The sequence below is a fragment of the Grampus griseus genome, assembly GCF_964374135.1.
Source record: "Grampus griseus genome assembly, chromosome: 13".
Classification (NCBI taxonomy): Eukaryota; Metazoa; Chordata; class Mammalia; order Artiodactyla; family Delphinidae; genus Grampus; species Grampus griseus.
In genome coordinates this window covers 38,365,223-38,384,665 of record NC_139007.1, presented here as the reverse complement: position 1 = coordinate 38,384,665, position 19,443 = coordinate 38,365,223, and the positions used below count along the sequence as shown (strand labels likewise).

Here is a 19,443-nt window from a genome sequence, read left to right as displayed (position 1 = left end):
AGGTTGTTTTTTTTTAAACAAGGTCTTGACTTGGGGTCCATGACAAGTCAACTGGCAGGGAAGGGGGGGGGATGGTCTGATAGCCCTCTGAAATTAAAAGAAAATTGTGTGTGTGTATGTTTTTGCATTTCTTCTGAGGTAAGATCTCTAAATATACTACAGATTCCTTCAGATTTTCAAACAAGTGAACAAAAACTGATTAAGAACCACTGTTTTAAAAATAATTGTCAAAACAGTTTTAGAAGGAAATTCTAATAATAGCAGCTCACATTTATTGAGCACCTACTGTGTGCCAGGGACTAGGTTAAGTAACTTAACATAATTACTTGTTTTACTCCTCACAATAATCCTATTATACAAATAACTTAAAAATCCATGGATATGGACTTATATACACTACCAAATGTAAAACAGATAGCTAGTGGGAAGCAGCCGAATAGCACAGGGAGATCAGCTCCGTGTGGTGCTTTGTGACACCTAGAGGGATGGGATAAGGAGGGTGGGAGGGAGATGCAAGAGGGAGGAGATACGGGGATATATGTATGCATATGGCTGATTCACTTTGTTGTAAAGCAGAAACTAACACACCATTGTGAAGCAATTATACTCCAATAAAGATGTTAAAAAAATGATAATAAAAAAAAATCCATGGATAAATCTATTCATTGATTCATTCACTCAGGTTTCTTGAGAACCAACTATAGCTCAGGCACTATTCATGCCACTGGTGAAACAACAATTAAAAACAAATTTCTTTCCTTATGGAGCCTTCCCTCCAGTCAAGGGGAAGAGAGACAAAAAATTAAATAAAGAGCAACAGCAGATCACATAATAATCAGTATGCTGGTGAAAATAAAACAGTGATATCCTAGGACCTCTGACCAACAGCATGGCATCTCCAGGGAGCTCAACAGAAGTACAGAATCTCAGGCCCTACCCTAGGGGTCTGAATCAAAATTTGCATTTTTAACAAAACACATAGGTGTTTCATATGCACATTGAAGACTGAGAAGCACTATGCTAGGGAATGATTGAGGACTCCTATAGATTATGAGGAAAAGCTTCCCTGTGGAAGTGACATAAGTTGATACCTGCATGCCCAAAGGAGTCAGCCCTGAGGAAGATCTGGGAGAACTTCCCAGGCAGAGCGAAGAGCTCTGGCAAAAACCCTAAAGTGAAAATGGATATAAGCTTCACATTTTCAAAGAAAGTCTACGTGGCTGATTTAAATGAACAAGGTGGAGTATGTTACAAGGTGAAGTTGGAAAGGAGAGGAAGGACCAGATCATGTACGGTCTTGTAAGCCACGGTAAATAGTGTGAATGTGATAGGATTAAGATCAAGTAGAAGGTTTTGATCAGGGGTGTGTCACAATTTGTTTTTTAAAAGATTAATCCGTTTGTAGAAAATAAGATAATAGAAATTCAAAAGGAAAGCAGAAACGGAGGAATAGTATGATATTCAATAATGCTATTATATATTATATATAATATACATATATTTTTATATATGTATGTATTTTTATATTGTATGGTATTCAATAAAACTATTATACACATATATGTAATTTTTTTTTTAAGTGGAAGCAGGGAGACTACTTAGGAAACTCTTAACAATAGTACAGTTCAGAGATGTCTATGATTTGGACCAGAGAGTTAGCACTGCAAGTTGCAGGTTAAGTAAACTGACCAAGATCATATAGTTAATAACAACAGCAGCAACAATTGCTAACCTTTAGTGGGTACTCACTAAGTGCCAGGTACTTTTCTAAGTACTTTACATACCTTCATTCATTTAATCTTCACAACCACCCTATGATGTAGGTACTAACATATTCCTACCTTAAAGGTGAAGACACTAAGGCACAGAGGGACTAAGTAAGTAATCTGTCCATGTTCCCATAGCTAGGTAGTGGCAGAGCCAGCATTTGTACCTACAGGTCCAGCAGGGAGGCAGCATGTTATAGTGGAAGCAGCATGGGCTCTGGAGTCATACCCTCCAGATTTATCTCCTGACTCCACCATTTTGACTCTGGATCATGGCAGCTTGGGCACATGATCACCATCCTAGCCAATGATGCCTAAGAGGAAGTCAGCTTCTGCCAAAGTTTCTCCTGATACTCTTCAAAAGGAGACCAGGACAGAAACTCATTCCTTCCTGCCTTTGTACTTTTACCTGTGAAATTAAGGTAGCTGGACTGCTGCAAGCACCTTAAGAACATGAGGGGAAATGCTGCTCACACACTGAGGACAACAATAATCTTGACATATGTTGTGATAGTTAATTTTATTTGGCAACTTGACTGGGCCATCAAGCGCCTATACATTTAGTCAAACATTATTCTGGATGTGTCTGTGAGGGTGTTTCTGATGAGGTTAACACCTGAAACGGAAGACTGAGTAGACTGTTCTCCCTTATGTGGGTGGGCCTCATCCAATTACTTGAAGCCCTGAACAGAACAAAAGGCTGACTTTCCCCTTAGTAAGAGGGAACTCCTTCCGCCTGACTGCCTTTAAGCTTGGAACATCGGTTGTCTCCTGCCTTTGGACTCAAACTGAAACATCAGTTCTTCATGGGTCTTAAGCCTGCCAGTCTTTGGACTACAACTACACTATGGGCTCTCCTGGTTCTCAGGCCTTCGGACTCAGACTGGAATTACACTACCAACTCTCCTGGGTCTCTGGGTCTCCAGCTTGCTGACTGTAGATCTTGGGACTTGTCAACCTCCATAATTGCATGAGCTGATTCCTTATAATAAATCTCTTTCTAAATGTATATACATCTTATTGGTTCTGTCTCTCTGGAGAACCCTGACTAAAACATATGTCATAAAGCTTAACTGTGTTGACACTGTCTCCATAGAGCTGAGAAATAACAACAAAGGGGATGTGTGGTCTCTGTGTTCTTTGGTGCTTTAAATTGGAATGGAATTTCAAATTCTACACAAAGGTAGATAGTTAAGAAAGTCTTAGAGATATTCTTTAGAGACTTAAGCAAAATGGTGGACCAGACTATTTGAACAAAAAGTAAGGATTTTCCTTTCAGAAATGTTATTTTAAAGGTTTGCTTCACCCTTAAGGTTTTTTTGTTTTAATACCTAAGGTTAAATATTTTTTGAGAATCCATCTCCAACTTCATACTCAAAATCAGTAGAGATGTAGTTTAATGTGCAGAAGTTTTACATACAACTTGTCAGTAAAGTGGGGTTCAACTCAAAAACATTCTGTAAAGATTTCTCAGCTCAAAAGTATCCTATGATTAAAGGAAAGAATTGAAGATACACAAGATAACACATGACCATACAAATTTAAAGAGTTTTCAAGGTAAAGAAAACTATCTTTTTGCATTATTCCTTCCTAGACGGTTGTATGTTCAGAAATATTCAATACAATTTGTGATGAGTCTAGACTACTTCAAGGCATTACATGTGTTTACTTCAGTAGAATTAAAGATGTTATACAAAACTAACAGATTACAAGAGGTATCCATGTAACCCAGAAAAGTTATATGCTTTAGGTTCATTTAACAGCTTAAGGTTTTCTTTACAGACCTTGGATTCATTTGAAAATTTATGAGTGATAGAATTCTGAAAGGTATTCTATATATTATCTTCTCCAAAAAAATCTAAGGTAGATATTGTTATTTCTTACAAATGAGGAAACTAAAACACCACAAAATGTTAGAAAATTTAAGTGAATAGGCAAGATAGGATCTAAAGCTAAGTGACCCCAAACTACCACCAGGATATTGCCCTCATTAAAATCACCATAACACTACAGACAAGTGAAGATTGTGCTCCCATTTATCATAGCCAGGCAACAGAAAAAACACAAACCTCCCTCTAATTTGAAGTACTCAAGCCTCCTGGAGCAACCAACAATCCACCCCTCCTGGGTCTCCATCCTACTCAGGCCCAGCTAGAGCTCTGCCCTGCCTGCACTCTGGGCTCAACCTGCCTCTGCTCATATACGGCACTCTTGTAAAACCCAGTAGCAGCAGCAGCAGCAAATTTTTTTTTTAATTGAAATATAGTTGATTTACAATGCTGTGTTAGTTTCAGCTGTACAGCAAAGTGATTCAGTTATACATATACATATTCTTTTTTCAGACTCTTTTCCATTATAGGCTATTACAAGATATTGAATACAGTTCCCTGTGCTATATAGTAGATCCTTGTTGTTTATTTTATATATAGTAGTGTGTATCTGTTAATCCCAAATTCCTGATTTATCCCTCCTCCCGCCTTTCCCCTTTGGTAACCATAAGTTTGTTTTCTATGTCTGTGAGTCAGCAGCTTTTTCACTAAAAGCCCAAAGTTGAAGTGTTAGAGGAAAGAAATTCCTTTCCATATAAATCTAAAAGCCCTTACATTTCACATAGCTGGCTTTTAAGAATTTTGACTAACTAGATTTATGTACACCTTTTTGAGCTTTGAGAACAAAATCTGGCACTAAATGAAGACCTAGCCCTCAAATACAAAGATGACACAAAGTTAGGAGACAAATCAGTGCTGTATCACAGTCAAGATGATGTTGCCGTGCTACACAATGGGATAAAAGTACCAACAGGTGCAATTGGGTTCAAAAACTTAATTATACTGAAAAGAATCATTTGAAAACCTATTAAATAGAAAAACTGAATAAGCAACAACTAATTCCACAAATTATAAAGCAGCTATAGAGTGTAAAGCTCTGTACTAAAAACTTCAAACACAGCTAGCTAGACAGATACTGTAACTGCACTCAAAATATCAACAGGGCACTGGGGGAGATATAAACAAGTGGATAAACAACTTTAACAAAGTGTGGTATGAAGTAAAGGGAAGAGGAGGATGCTATGAGATCACAGAGCCAAAGCTAGTAACCTAGCTTAAGGAGATAAGGGTACTCAGAGGAAATGATGTTTCAATTGAGAGCAAAAGGACAAACAGGAGTTAGCCAGGGAAAAATGGAAGGAAGGGAAGGAAATGCATTAAGCTGGGAGAAGGCTCTAAAATATGAGAGGATAGTACACTGAAGAAAATGAAACAAGTTCAGTATTGAGATATAAAGTGAAAGGCAGAGGGGGCAAGAGTTGGGCTACTAGAAAAATATAAAGGAACCAGGTGACACAGGGCCTTACAACGATAAGCAGTTTGAATTTAATCCTGAAGTTTCCAGGAAGCCACTTATGAATTTTAAAGAACTCAGTGGCTTAATTATACCCCCTCTTAAGCAAAGGAGAATACTGGAAAACATTTTAATGGCTTTATCTTTCTGACATATTAGCAATGACCTGTTGGAAATACAATAGAAGAAAAAAAAAACGGATCCCATTTACAATTAAGATAAAAAGTCTAGAATAAAGAAGAGTCATAGTAACAATCAACTTCTAAGATCTATGTGAAGAAAACTAAAATCTTTCTCAAAGGCATAAATGAAAATTTGGGAGACTGGACACAGTGTTATTGAAAAGAAATGCACAACACTGTAACATTGTCAGTTCTTCACAAATTAATTTGCAGATTAAATACAGTTCCACCAAAATCCAAATCCAAAATCCTTAGAAAATCATGAAGATGCAAAGTAATGAGGGGGATCTTGACTACCAGATGAGAAAATAAATATAAAACACTATGAGCAAAAGATCAATGAATAGAATAGATATTCTAAAAGGAAGTCTTCAGGGAATAATTTAATATATAATAAAAGAGGGAGGCATACCAAATATTATCACTGTTCTTTTCTTTTATCACCCAACTTGTAATTATCTATTTGTTATTTATTTTATGTCTGTCTCTCTCAACTAGGCTGCAAGCCACAAGAGGGAAGGCACCATGCCTATTTAATTCACTGTATACCTAGCACCTACAATGCCTGGCATATGATGGGCACACAATAAATATTTGTTGAATCAATGAATTAAGCAATGGGAGCCAAGAGATCATTCAACAAGTGACATCTGGACAACTGGAAAACAACAGAAAAATTAATTTAGATTATCCCCTCATACTACATACCAAAATACTTTCCAGATGGTTTTAAAATGTAAATATATAAAAAATTTCAAACCAAAAAAATAAAGTATACATGAATATTTACCTAGTCCAGTGGTCTGCAAACTATAGCAGCCTGCAGGCCAAATTGACCATGCACATTAGTCTATTATCTCTGGCTGTTTACACACTACACCACCAGAGTTGAGTATAGTTGTCCCTCAGTATCTGCAGGGGAGTGGTTCCAGGGCCTCCTGCATATACCAAAATCCACAAATGCTCAAGTCCCTTATATAAAATGGTGCAGTACAATGAATAGTTGGCCCGCTATATCCGCGGATGCCAAACTCACAAATATGGAGGGTCAGCTAAAGTTGTAACAGAGACCATGGCAGGCAAGGACAAAAGTATTATCTGAATGTTTACAGAAAAAGGTTGCCAATCCCTGATCTCTCTTAATAGGTGTGGACTTTCTAAATCTAATCCTGTCTGGACATCACAATCGCCTGTGAAACTCAGACTTAAGGACTCCCAATTAAACCCCAGTAGGAATGGATCAAAAACGTAACTGTAAGAGCTAAAACTTTTAAATGCTTAGAAGAAAGCATAATTGTAAATCTTCATGACCTTGGATTAGGCAATGATTTCTTAGCTATGACACCAAAAGCAGCCAAAGAAAAAATAAATTGGACTTCATCAAAATTAAAACTTTTGTATATCAAAGGACATTATTGGGACTTCCCTAGTGGTCCAATGGTTAAGACTCGGTGCTCCCAATGCAGGGGGCCTAGGTTCAATCCCCAGTTAGGGAACTAGATCCCACATGCTGCAACTAGGAGCCCTCATGCTGCAACTAAGACCTGGCACAGGCAAATAAATAAATTTTTTTTTAAAAAAGGGACATTATCAAGAAGGTGAAAATACAACACACAGAATGACAGAATATATTTTCAATCTATAAATCTGGCATAATTCATTAAGAAATAGAATCCAACAATTTCACCTATGAGTATTTATCTGAAGGAAACAAAATCACTATCTCAAAAAAGTATCTGCACCCCCATGTTCATTGCAGCATTATTTAAATAGCCACGACATGAAAACAACTTAAGTGTCCATCAAGAGATGAAAGGATAACGGAGCAACTAAGACCGTGCACCACAACTACTGAGCCTGTACTCTAGAGCCCGCAAGCCACAACTACTGAGCCCGCATGCCACAACTACTGAAGCCCGTGCACCTAAAGCCTGTGCTTTGCAACAAGATAAGCCACCGCAATGAGAAGACCGCGCACCGCAACAAAGAGTAATCTCCACTCACCACAACTAGAGAAAGCCTGTGTGTAGCAACGAAGACCCAACGCAGCCAAAAATAAATTAACTAATTAATTTTTTAAAAAAAAGAAAAAAGAAGAGATGAAAGGATAAATCAATAGTAACATAAATCAGGATGTTGATTGCCATTGGGAGTAAAAAGCTAGTGATTTGGAGGGTACACAATGGGAGCCTCTGGGTACTACAAATGTTCTATTTCTTGATTTAGGTTGTATTTACACAAATCTATCCTCTTTATGAAAATTCAGTAGGCTTTACACTTACCACTTGCGTACTTTACTAAATGAATCTTATACTTTAATAAGTATGCTTAAAAAATAAAAATGAAGTTAACAGTAATTATCTTTCCTGTATTTTCTACTATGTACATATACTATTTTTATAATAAAAATAATTTATTTTTAATAGAAAAAATAACTAATCAAATATAAACAAAAGAGACCTGTCTTATAATAGCCTTAGGAGTCTTAAGGTGAGACATGAATATGACCTGGCCACCAACTTAATGCAACAGGACACAGAAAAGGTAACCTAAAATAGTGCTCTGGCCAGACATGTCCAAAGGAATATATTGAGATATGTGGGCCACATTTTCAGAGTGACATTCAGAAAGCAGACTGTAATCTCAAGAAGGGAAGTAGTTCAAGGATCTAGAAACCGTGTCATAAGATTTGACTGATAAGACAAGAGACAGTTGACATTGAGGAGAGAGTAACAACATCCCAGCACTCTGTGTCTAGCATACAGATGGCACCAAGAAATATTTGGGGAATGAATGAACGGATGAATGGGAGAAATATGTCTTTAATGTTTTAAAGGTTGTCAAATGGAATTGGGACAAGGAGGCAACCAATAATATGATAAATGAATAAATGACTATATAAATGAATAAGATATACTTAAAAAACTGTCATAAGCACACGAGAACTAGAGTTATATAAGTTGTGCCTGGGGAAAGAGTCAAGATGAATGAGAAGTTACAGAAAAGCTCTACTTGAAGAATTCTACTTAAAGAATTTTCTAGCAATTAGGGCTATATAAAAATGAACAGCATGCCTCAAAAAGAAACAATAAAGGCAGAAACTACCTTCCCACCTGACATTTAACTACATAACCCAGAGGTCCTCTTCAGCTCTATTATTCTATGATCCCATGAAATGTTATCTTCATATCTTGCTGCACAGCAAATAATTAACAACTTGAGTTCCTTTGAAAACAGTATTCATAAGCAGTATCTTACTAAATTAAGATAATTTACCTTAGTGACTTACCTGCATACTATAAATCAAATTTCAATAGCCTTCTTTGAAACATCATGACGAAAGCAGTAGCTCATATTTTCTAAGACCCTCTAGATATTCAGAATATCCAGAGGAAAGGTAGTTAAGTCCAGGATAACAATAACCATCCCTGGTTATCTATAGAGGCCCTCTGCACAATCTTAGAAAAATCAAAACTTCGTCTTCTGGAATTCAAAGCACTGAAATCAGACTGAGCCCTTTGCCATTGTTAATATAAGTTAGTCTCCCCGAAAATCAAAATGGTTTTAGTAATTATACATAGAGTTGAGTTCATCCCATTCCTATTCACTGACTGGAATCCACCACCTCTAGCATTTCAATATTAATATTTCAATTACTCCCAGCATAGCCCTACATTTATATAACATTTCTTATAATTTTCAAAGGACTTTCTCCTATTATATAATAACTTATCTGAGCCTCATAGATGACATGTGAGGAAGGCAGAGTTAGGATGACTAATCCCATTCTACAGATGAGAAAAAAGAAATACCAAATTAAATGATTGATCCAGTACCATAGGATGAAACCAGAATCACAATCTAGTCTTTCCGGGTCACATTTTATTATTCATCTGGTATCCCATATGTTCATTAGTCCTATGACAGAACTGATCAAAATTCTTCTAAGTAACAGTTATGGAATAAAATGAGCTTCACTTCTTCACAAAGAGAAAGAAGATTGTTGCCAAAAAAGAACACACGCTTAGTTAAATGAAATCAAAACTATATAAGGAATTTAGATTTCCAGTTTAAAATGTTTACCCAACTGCTGTGCGAAAAATGCACAATCAGGAAAAGCACGTTTAATATTTCTAAAGGGCTGGATTAAAATTTCAGCTGTAACTTCATTACTGTAATTATATTTTTAATGCATATTTATTAAACATCCATTCAAATACTGTGTTCACAATTATTCATGAGTGTTTTGTACATTTGTGTTGATTTTAACAAACTGTAAACAGTGGCCACTGACCAGAAATGTTCTCCTACAATGACAGAAGCCCATGCTAAGGTCACAGGCAGCCCGTTTATGCTCTATTATGTTCTATGCATACCCCAAAGAGAAATAGCTGCTTTTTTCGAAAACTGCAACGGTCATCAATGACCCAAACAGTCAGATTTACCAGTGACATTAAACACCTATGTTTGATTCAGTGATGAATAAACAAAGTGCAGAATAGAAGAAAATCAAATCTTAATTAAACTCTTTCTTTAAAAAAACAACATAAGCCATCATCAAGGAATGCATTTACTTTATTTATAAAAGGATGATTTAGGGGCTTTAAAAGGGTGCTTTTGATTTAAATAGAAAAATTATGAAAATTAAAACTAAATGCTTGCCAGTTATCATTCTTTTCCTTTCGAAGCTAATCTTAAATGTGCCAATGTGTGTAACTTTACAAAAGAAAAAAAACAGTACTTAAATTTCATAACAAATCAGTAAAATACTGCCTAAAAATCTGAATAAAGCTATTCTGAAGTAATTATAGGCATGGCCTAGCATACTGAGTAACTCCTTAATATTCACCCTTTTCAAACACTATTTAATAATGAGACCTAAGGGGTCTATTTTCTTTCAAACAATAAAGAAAAATAACGTCTATTTGTTATGTTCATTTATTTTAAATTTTTTTACACAAATATATAAATAAGAATTTTTAAATGTAATCTACAGGAATTACATTTAAGATATAAATTGCATTATGAAGCTTTGAAGTAACTACACTAAGAACTGCATGTTCAGGCTTTAAAAATTGTTGAAAACTGGCACACCTGGTCAAGAATATGGATAGATAATGTGTTGAAAAGTATCTTCTAGGATGAGCTGAACGGAGAGAAGAAATAAGAAGGACAAGTAGGACAGTGAAAGAAGGTTATGAAAAAAGATTCTGGAGATTAAAGTATGAGGTACCTCCAGCAGGGTACACATAGAAATGGGACCTCAACAGAGGACCTTAGGCAAGGAAGACAAAACACAGCAGGAAGAACAGACATATTCAAAAGGCTCTTAAAAGAGAAATTAGAACAAATCTTAGTCACAAGCAAGAAAAAAATATGAGTGGCCTAGGGAAACAGTATTAGATATAGTCAAGCTGAGGCTACATGACCTTCTGTCAGAATTTATAGAGCGTATTATTGCACTGGGCCCTTGACATCTATTATTTCTGTGGTACTTTTGTGAAAAGACAAATCTAAAATAGGTAAAACCAGGATTTAAGTGGTTAAGAATCCATCTTGCAATTCAGGGGACACCAGTTAGATGCCTGGTCGGGCAACTAAGATCCCACATGCTGCAGGGCAGCTAAGCCCGCACGCCGCAAATAGAAAGAAGCCCACTTGGCGCAACTAAGACCCGATGCAGCCCAAAAAAAAGTTAATTTTTTAAAAATAGTTAAACCCATTTAAATATTCACCATTTACTTAAACAAACAGAATGAAGCTCTTGAGGTATAACACAGTGCAAATCTACAGTAGATCAATAATCCATCTCTGGACTTCTGAAGTTCCTTTCTAATGGGTTCTACTCTTGAACCCACCCTATTTCATCTGCCCACCCTCCACCCCAGAACTACATCTGAGCACTAGCTATGCCATGTAATAAGTTGTGCTATGCTTAAAAAAAAAAACTGAAAGAAACCATTATCATGAAGTTAATAGTCTCAGGAGCAGGCATGAACCTTCTTTTCTAATATAATAATAAACAATAACGGAAATCCAAGAAACATGAAGTTTCACACAGGGTGTTCATCTAACTGAGTCATAAAAGTCCAAATCCATTTTCTTAACAACTAATCTATGCAGCCAATAAATAATACCAATTCATATGGCTGAGTTCTACTCACATTAATACCTAATCAAGATCTCCAATGTACATGTACTAAAGAAGAGATTGTGACTAAAGGTAAATACGAATCTTCAGTTAATATAGAGATCTAAAAATATAACACTGAGATACAGAAGGACACTACAATGATAAGAAATCACAAGGTGTGACTGTCATATTACCTTGCCTCTATGAAATAAACTTAATTTCTGGAACTTCCCTGGTGGTCCAGCAGTTAAGACTCCGCGCTTCCACTGCAGGGGGTGCAGGTTCCATCCCTGGTCTGGGAACTAAGACCCCACATGCCACGCAGTGTGGCCAAAAAGTAAGAAAAAAAAACAGAAAGAAAGAAACTTAATTTCTAAGGCTAGCTTAAGTACAATAGATACGCTGATTTTAAGTTTTAGAAAACTTAGAAGCGTTCTCTTCCTTGGCTTCTCTCCAATTTCCCCTATGACCTCTCTAACTGCTCTCTGATGAGGTCACCTTCTGCTCATAAAACATCAGTTTTCCTCAAGAACTCATCCCTAGCCTTTTCTCCTTTTCATTCTACAAATATTTCAAGGCTAGTTCTTCCATTCTTATGGCTCTCAACACCTCATATTTCCTTTCTTAGACTCAGATCCCATATTTCCTACAACTACTTAGACTTGTTTACCTGGAATTATCACTAACACCTCAACTTTAACATATCCAAAATGGAACCCCTCCCTAAAATGCCTCTGGCCTTACTTTTCATTTGTTTAGTTTCCTTTGATAGATGGACTTTGATGCCATTAAATTACCCAAACTAGGAAACCCAAATTGACCTTAACTCCTCTCTTTCCTTGTCTCCCCCAGATCCTGTCAATTTCACCAAAGCAGGGTCTCTGAATTCCCTCCTTTGCTGCCCTGCTCTCCATCTTTACCACAGCAGTAATTCAGGGCCTAAATCACTCTCCCTAAACCACTACAACTTCCTCCTAAATAATCACCAAGCTTCCAATATTCCCCCATCCAGGCATTCTTGACCTGTTTTTCAGGTAGCCACAGGGATAATCATGCTAAAATGGACCTGATCACTTCTCTTCTTAAGAAATCTTCAGCAGTATCCCCCTGAGCCTACACATCTTTGCATACTATACAGGACTCTTCTAACCAGAATCCAGCCCACCTGCCAAGCTTCATCTCTAGCTGTTCCCCCTGAGGGACTATACATACACCAATAAGGGCCAGGTGCAGTTCACTTCCACACTTTTGCTAAAAAGCCCTCCCCTCTCCAAGCAGAGCTGCTTTCTCCTCTGTAGTCCTACAACACTTCAGATGGGCCTAGATTATGGTGGTGTTAATGTTCATTGTCACGGTAAAGAGCTAGTAGAACACAGTGGTTGGTTAAGTTTGTGCTTCTGGAGGGAAAATGCCTGGGCTCAAATACCACTTGAGTAGCCATGCCTGTTTAGTCATTTATAAAACAGAGATGACAATACCTTTATAGATAGCACAGGGAACTCTACTCAATACTCTGTAATAACCTATATAGGGAAAGAATCTTAAAAAGAATGGATATATGTACATGTATAACTGAATCACTTTACTGAATCACTAAAGTGATTCAGTTTCACCTGAAACTAACACAACAATGTAAATCAATTATACTCCAATATAAAATTTTTAAAAAGAAACATTAAAAAATAAAATTTTTTTAAAAATTTTAAAACAATTTTATAATAGAGTTTTTATGAAGATAAATTATGAGAGAAAGAAACGGCTAGCAGACTGCCTGGAACACAGAAAGGGCTCAATAAACATTAGCTCTTGTAATTCCATCTCCCAAGACTGTAAGCTATTCAAGGCCTGGCAGCCAATTTCATTCACTTTCCCCCTCCATACACTTAATACAAGACTTCAACTGAATTAGCAATCTCGAGGCATTTTCTACCCACACCATGACCACTCTGATTTCTAATAAAATGTTTCCCCATAACTATCTGGAGACTGAATAACTGTTACATTAAATGAAAATACACTTAGACCTAAAAGAAAACAAGCAGTAATATCAAAATTCACATATATACTTAAATTATTTAAGATACCAAATTTTATTGATACTTTCAATTGTTTAATAATCTGACTAATGGAAATACATATATCACAAAGTGGAATTTATAAGTTGTACTTCCTAAGGAATTTAAAGTTAGGTGATATGAATGAACACCATTTTAGGACCCCTAAAGTTTTCACATTTCCAGTTACCAAAATGTCTTAGAGCCAAGGCTGGCATTAAAGCTTAGATGGGGACTTCCCTGGTGGTCCAGTGGCTAAGACTGCATTCCCAATGCAGGGGGCCCGGGTTCAATCCCTGGTCAAGGAACTCGATCCCGCATGCTGCAGCCAAGACCCCATGCAGCCAAATAAATAAATTAATTAAGGGGAAAAAAATGAAAGAAAGAAATGAAGCACAAAAACAAAGAATATGCTCTTCCTTTCCCCTCATTCCTTTCCTTTATCTACTTCCTTCTTTTGTTTAACATTAAGTATAATGTGCTTCCCTCACATTACACTGCAGTAAACAGTAGGCTTGAAAAGATTAAAAAAAGGAGATAAAACAAATGTCAACAGTAAATACCCCCCCAAAAACATCAAGCAAACGATAGAAAACAAACTTAAATCAGACTCTAAATACTGAATAACGTTTCAACTTAAATTTTTCTTTTACTTAAAGAGGGGGAAGGAGCAACTTTAGTTACAATTAAATTGACCTCTAACTGCATTTTCATCAAATGTCCACATTCAAAACAAATTCTGGGGCTTCCCTGGTGGCGCAGTGGTTGAGAGTCCGCCTGCCGATGCAGGGGACACGGGTTCGTGCTCCGGTCCGGGAAGATCCCACATACCGCGGAGCGGCTGGGCCCGTGAGCCATGGCCGCTGAGCCTGCGCATCCGGAGCCTGTGCTCCGCAACGGGAAAGGCCGCAACAGTGAGAGGCCCGCGTACCGCAAAAAAAAAAAAAAAAAAAAATTCTGCCACTTAACTAGCCAAATAACTTCTGCAACCTTGGGTTCCTCATCCCCAAAATGAGGATAACGGGAATTAAACAAGATAAGCACTTAGCATATTGCATGACCCAGAACAAACATTAAGGCTCATGTTGTTATGCTAATGTTCCTTAAATCCTAATTTTCATAAATTATGGTACATGCATTAAACGGAATTCTATTTTAACCATTTAAAACATGAGGTACAGGGACTTCCCTGGCAGTCCAGTGGTTAAGACTCTGAGCTTCCAATGCAGGGAGGGCCCATTCAATCCCTGGTTGGGGAACTAAGATCCCACATGCCTTGTGGCAGCCAAAAAAAAGAGGCAGTTCTACACGTATTTATATGGAATGATCTCCAAGATATACTACATGAAAAAAAAAGGAAGGACCAGAACAGTGTGTATAGTATATTACCACTTCTATTTTTCTTTAATTCAGGTATTTATAAATATATATGGTGGATATATACAGAATGTCTCTGGAAGAATACATAAGAAACAAGTATGAGAAGTTGCCTCTGGGAAGGAAAACTAAATGGTTATGGAACAGGAGTGGAAGAAAGTCAACATTTTACCAAATTCCTTCTTGTACCTTTTGAATTTTGTGTTATTTGCTTGTATAGCCTATTCCAAAATTTTTTTAAATAGTTTATATTAAGATCGAAACCTCATGCTACCAAAATATTCCATTATACAGTAAGTGGATTACGCTAAACTTTACAGTAAAACCTAAGGTGACTTAATCACAGTTTTAGTATTAATTTCAACTCTATTTATGATAATAATCAAAGACTGATAGAGTTTTAGCTAAACTGCCAATGAGAATCAGTTTATTAAGATGTATAAGGGTGGGGTTCCTGGAGATTTTTTTTAAAAAGGAAAGCTTAAGTATGTGGATGAGGGAGCAATAAGAATAACGTCATTCATTCACTCAAAAAATATATCTGCCCATCAGGTGCCAAACACTGTGCTAAGTGCTGAGGAAACAATGACACCCAGTCCTTGCCTTTGAGTAGCCCGCAATTTAGTGGGAGTATATGAATATAGTAAAACTAGCACTCCTGTGGCCTTGGTTACTCAAAATACAGGTTCATTCACTCATGAATAACAATTTGAAAGAATGAATGAATGATGCAAGCCCGGTGACAAAATACGCCTCGCTGAAGCCTCTAGGACTTGAAAAGAACACAAAGAATCGACCCCTCAATCTGAGAATGTCAGTACACTTGCATTCCCGCAATCCAGAGAGCACGCAGGGCCTGCAGATGTCAGAGGTACAGTCCCGGGTCACCAGCCTGGAGAGCTTGGGATGCGGCAGGTTGGAAGAGTTCCCAGGCCTCAACCCCACACTTGAATCCCTTCAAGCGAGGTACTCCCCACACCTGGGTTTACAGGTCTCTAACAGCCGGAAAGGAACAAACCCTGGGTCGACATCTAACCCTCAAAATGAAAGTTACTCTGGGCCACCTCCCTCAGTGCTCCTTCATGAGCAGGCAGTAACAGCGGTGCAAGAGAGGGTGGAACTCCTCTCGAAGAAATCTCTCGAAAACCGTGAACCAAGGAGGCAGTTTGGGGAGCTCGAGGAGGGAGGGTGACTGCCCCGAGACTTCCCCGGTCATAAGCAGTCGTCTCGGCTTACTCCAGATACAGTCACTAACCTTTACAAAAGGGGTTTCCAGGGGAGGTGACCGAAGTGGGGAGAGCAGCGGCCCAAGCCCTGCACCGGACACATCTTCCTCTCAGCCGGCTCGGCGCTAAGCGCAGGGTAACCAAGGGCGACCAAGAGGCCGCCATCTTGAGCTCCGTACAGGGGAAGGAAGAGGAAAACTTTATTGAAACCCAGAAGAGAGACGGTAGCACAGACAAATCCAGCCGTGCTCACGGAAGGCTCCGCCCGACAGAACGAAAGGAGCAGCGGAAGAACGCGACCTCTAGTAGCTCGAGGGCAAGCTGGACTCCAATGCCCTTCGATCCCTCCGGGCAAAACAAACCGGGACTACGACTCCCAGCATGCAGTGCGGCGGCGCGGGGGCCGGGCGAAGGGACGGGGCGGAGGGCAGCTTTAGGCTGGGGGGAGGGGCAGTTGTCCGCCCAGCGCCTGCTGCAGCTGATCTAAAAACATTTTCAAGGAGTTAGAACGTGTTTGCGGCGTGTATTCAAGTAACCACTCCTCAGCCTTTTCGGTAGCGTACCTGACCGAGATTCCAAAACCTAAATAAAGTGTAGGTGAATCAGTGGGCCTTCATATTTTAACGAAATATTGTTATCTCCATAAACGGTATCCCCAATTTATTTGCCTCCAGCGTCCAACGCATCTTTGGCAGAGTACATGAAATGTGCTCCTACCACTTTTACTTTTTGTATTTCAAGAGCATAAATCATTTTCAATGTGGCATATACTCAAATGTTTTGAAAGAACATGGAAAATTTGTGTAACATGGGAAAGCCAATGGCCCGAGATGGACTGTGGGACAGTGTATCTAAGGAGGAATTTCTAAGTGATCTGCCCTAATTTGATTAAACAAAAAATGTTTTGAGTCACTATGATAACTGTATTGGGAATACAAACTGCTGTCCAGAAGAGGCAGGCAATCCGGTAAGGAAGGATAAAGAAAGCGACCAAAGATTCTACTAGGTGTTCTGGAAACAGTGAAAGAGCACTTTGGCTGGGAAATCAGGAAGGCCTTCTAGAAGCTTTATTTTTAACAGGAAACGAAGACCTTCCAAGAACAGGAAATAGAGTGAGCTAAGGCAGGCAAGCAAGAAAATCTGGACTAGGGACTTTCTTGGCATTCCAGTGGTTAAGGCTGCGCTTCCGCTGCAGCAGGCACGGCTTCCATCCCTGGTCAGGGGAGCTATGATCCCGGGTGGCGCAGTGGGGCAAAAAAAATAAAAATAAAAAAACTGGATTACAGGAAGGAGAAAGCCACGTTTCAGACTACACTAGAAAGAGTTCCAGGAAGTTAGTTAGTTGGTCTACAATAGAAGATTCCAAAGAAACAGGAAAAGGAGAGCATATAATATTTTGGAGATTTCTCTACTGACTCTGTCAAATCGTTTATAGAAAAATTATTTTGATTGTGTCCTTCAAAATGTCATTTCACATTTTTTTCTATCTTTAATTCCATTGTCTGACACGACAAACGATTCCTCCATGTTTGTTTCATTTAATGTTACTAATTTTTGGTGTGACACTTTGTGAAAGGCCTTTTGAAAAAACTGGACTGTTTCTTCCTTGACTTACATATTCATTACTCTCAAGACTTTTAGAGAGTGTCTGGGTATCATTTTGTTTGCCCTGGGAAAACAACTTCTTGTCTTGGTCTTGGTCAATGAAATTACCTCTTAGTAGAGATTCCAAAGGCTTAATAATTATGGAAGTGAAATAGGAACTCATTGATAGTTTAATGCCAAATTGGCAGGAAGATCTGCAGGAAATTTTCACATGACTGTGCAAGTGGACAGAAACATGGCAAATGAACTTTATTGTGTACAAGTATGAGGTAACTTGGAAATAATTTAAATTACATTTGTTGTATTCAAGAGAATTTATTATGACCAGAAAACTAATTAAGTAGCCACTGTAAACTATTTTATTAAAATACCAATCCCAAACTCCTGCTGTTCCTGCAATTGCTAAAACAAAAACAAAAAAAAAAGCCCTAAGGCTTACCTGGTGGCGCAGCAGTTGGGAGTCCGCCTGCCGATGCAGGGGACACGGGTTCGTGCCCGGGTCCGGGAGGATCCCACATGCCGCGGAGTGGCTGGGCCCGTAAGCCATAGCCGCTGAGCCTGCGCGTCCGGAGCCTGTGCTCCGCAACGGGAGAGGCCACAGCAGTGAGAGGCCCGCGTACCGAAAAAAAAAAAAAAAAAAAAAAAAAAGCCCTAAAAGGCATTTTGAACATTATCAGAAAAAGTAAATCAGAAAATCACAAAGCATTATCTTTTCCTACTAAAAAATCTCCCTAGAGAAGTGCCAATTAGTTCTGGACTCTAATCTCAGGGACAAAACCAGGCCAGGGCTTCCCTGGTGGCACCGTGGTTAAGAATCTGCCTGCCAATGCAGGGGACACAGGTTCGAGCCCTGGTCTGGGAAGATCCCACATGCCGTGAAGAAACTAAGCCCGTGCACCACAACAACTGAGCCTGCACTCTACAGCCCGAGAGCCACAACGACTGAGCCCACGTGCCACAACTACTGAAGCCCGCACGCCTAGAGCTCGTGCTCCGCAACAAGAGAAGCCTCCGCTCGCCGCAACTGGAAAAAGCCTGCGTGCAGCAATGAAGACCCAACACAGCCATCAATCAACCAATCAATGCAATCATTAAAAAAAAAATGATGACAAAAATGGGAAAGAAAGTGGTTGGTCGATAACATACTATGGTATGTGAGTTTCTGGAACTCACAAACCTGTTTCCCACCTCAAAGCTTTTACATTGCCTGTGCCTTCTGCATGGAATGCTCTCCTCCAAGATATCTACTTGGTTCACTTCCTTGTGTCCTTAGTTCCTTATGCTACCTTGCCAGTGAAGGCCTTTCCTAACCACCTAACTACCTAACTTCCTCCTTCCTAGCTTTATTTTCTCCAACATCACTATATATACTTTACTAATTTATTAGCTTATTATCTGCTCTTACTGCTCTTCCTAGAGTTTAAGCTCCATGTGGACTGGGATTAATGTCTCTTTTGTTCACCGCTGTATCCCCAGGGCCTAGAATAGTGCCTAAGTTAGTACACACTCCATAAATGTGTATTAAGTGACTGAATGAGTTGCCTTAGTACAAATACAAAATTTATCATCATTTTAGTCTTTCTGCAAAAACCAGACTACCTGCTTCATGAAATCAGTGATGCTCCTAATATATTGAGTCCACTTGAAGATTAATAAAAAACACCATCGGACTTCCCTGGTGGCGCAGTGGTTGAGAGTCTGCCTGCCGATGCAGGGGACACGGGTTCGGGCCCCGGTCCGAGAAGATCCCACATGCCG

At 38.7% G+C, this 19,443-nt stretch overlaps 1 protein-coding gene across 1 annotated transcript in view; it reads right to left on the bottom strand.

Annotated features, from left to right (window-relative positions):
• Positions 1-16,418, bottom strand: part of AFG1L (AFG1 like ATPase) — a 192,919-nt gene extending 176,501 nt beyond the window's left edge. The window contains exon 1 of the mRNA XM_082668890.1: positions 16,110-16,418. Within this exon, the coding sequence (XP_082525016.1) occupies positions 16,110-16,245 (136 nt within the window). The 5' untranslated portion in view covers positions 16,246-16,418. The remainder of the gene's footprint in view (positions 1-16,109) is intronic.
• Positions 16,419-19,443: the final 3,025 nt, after the last annotated feature.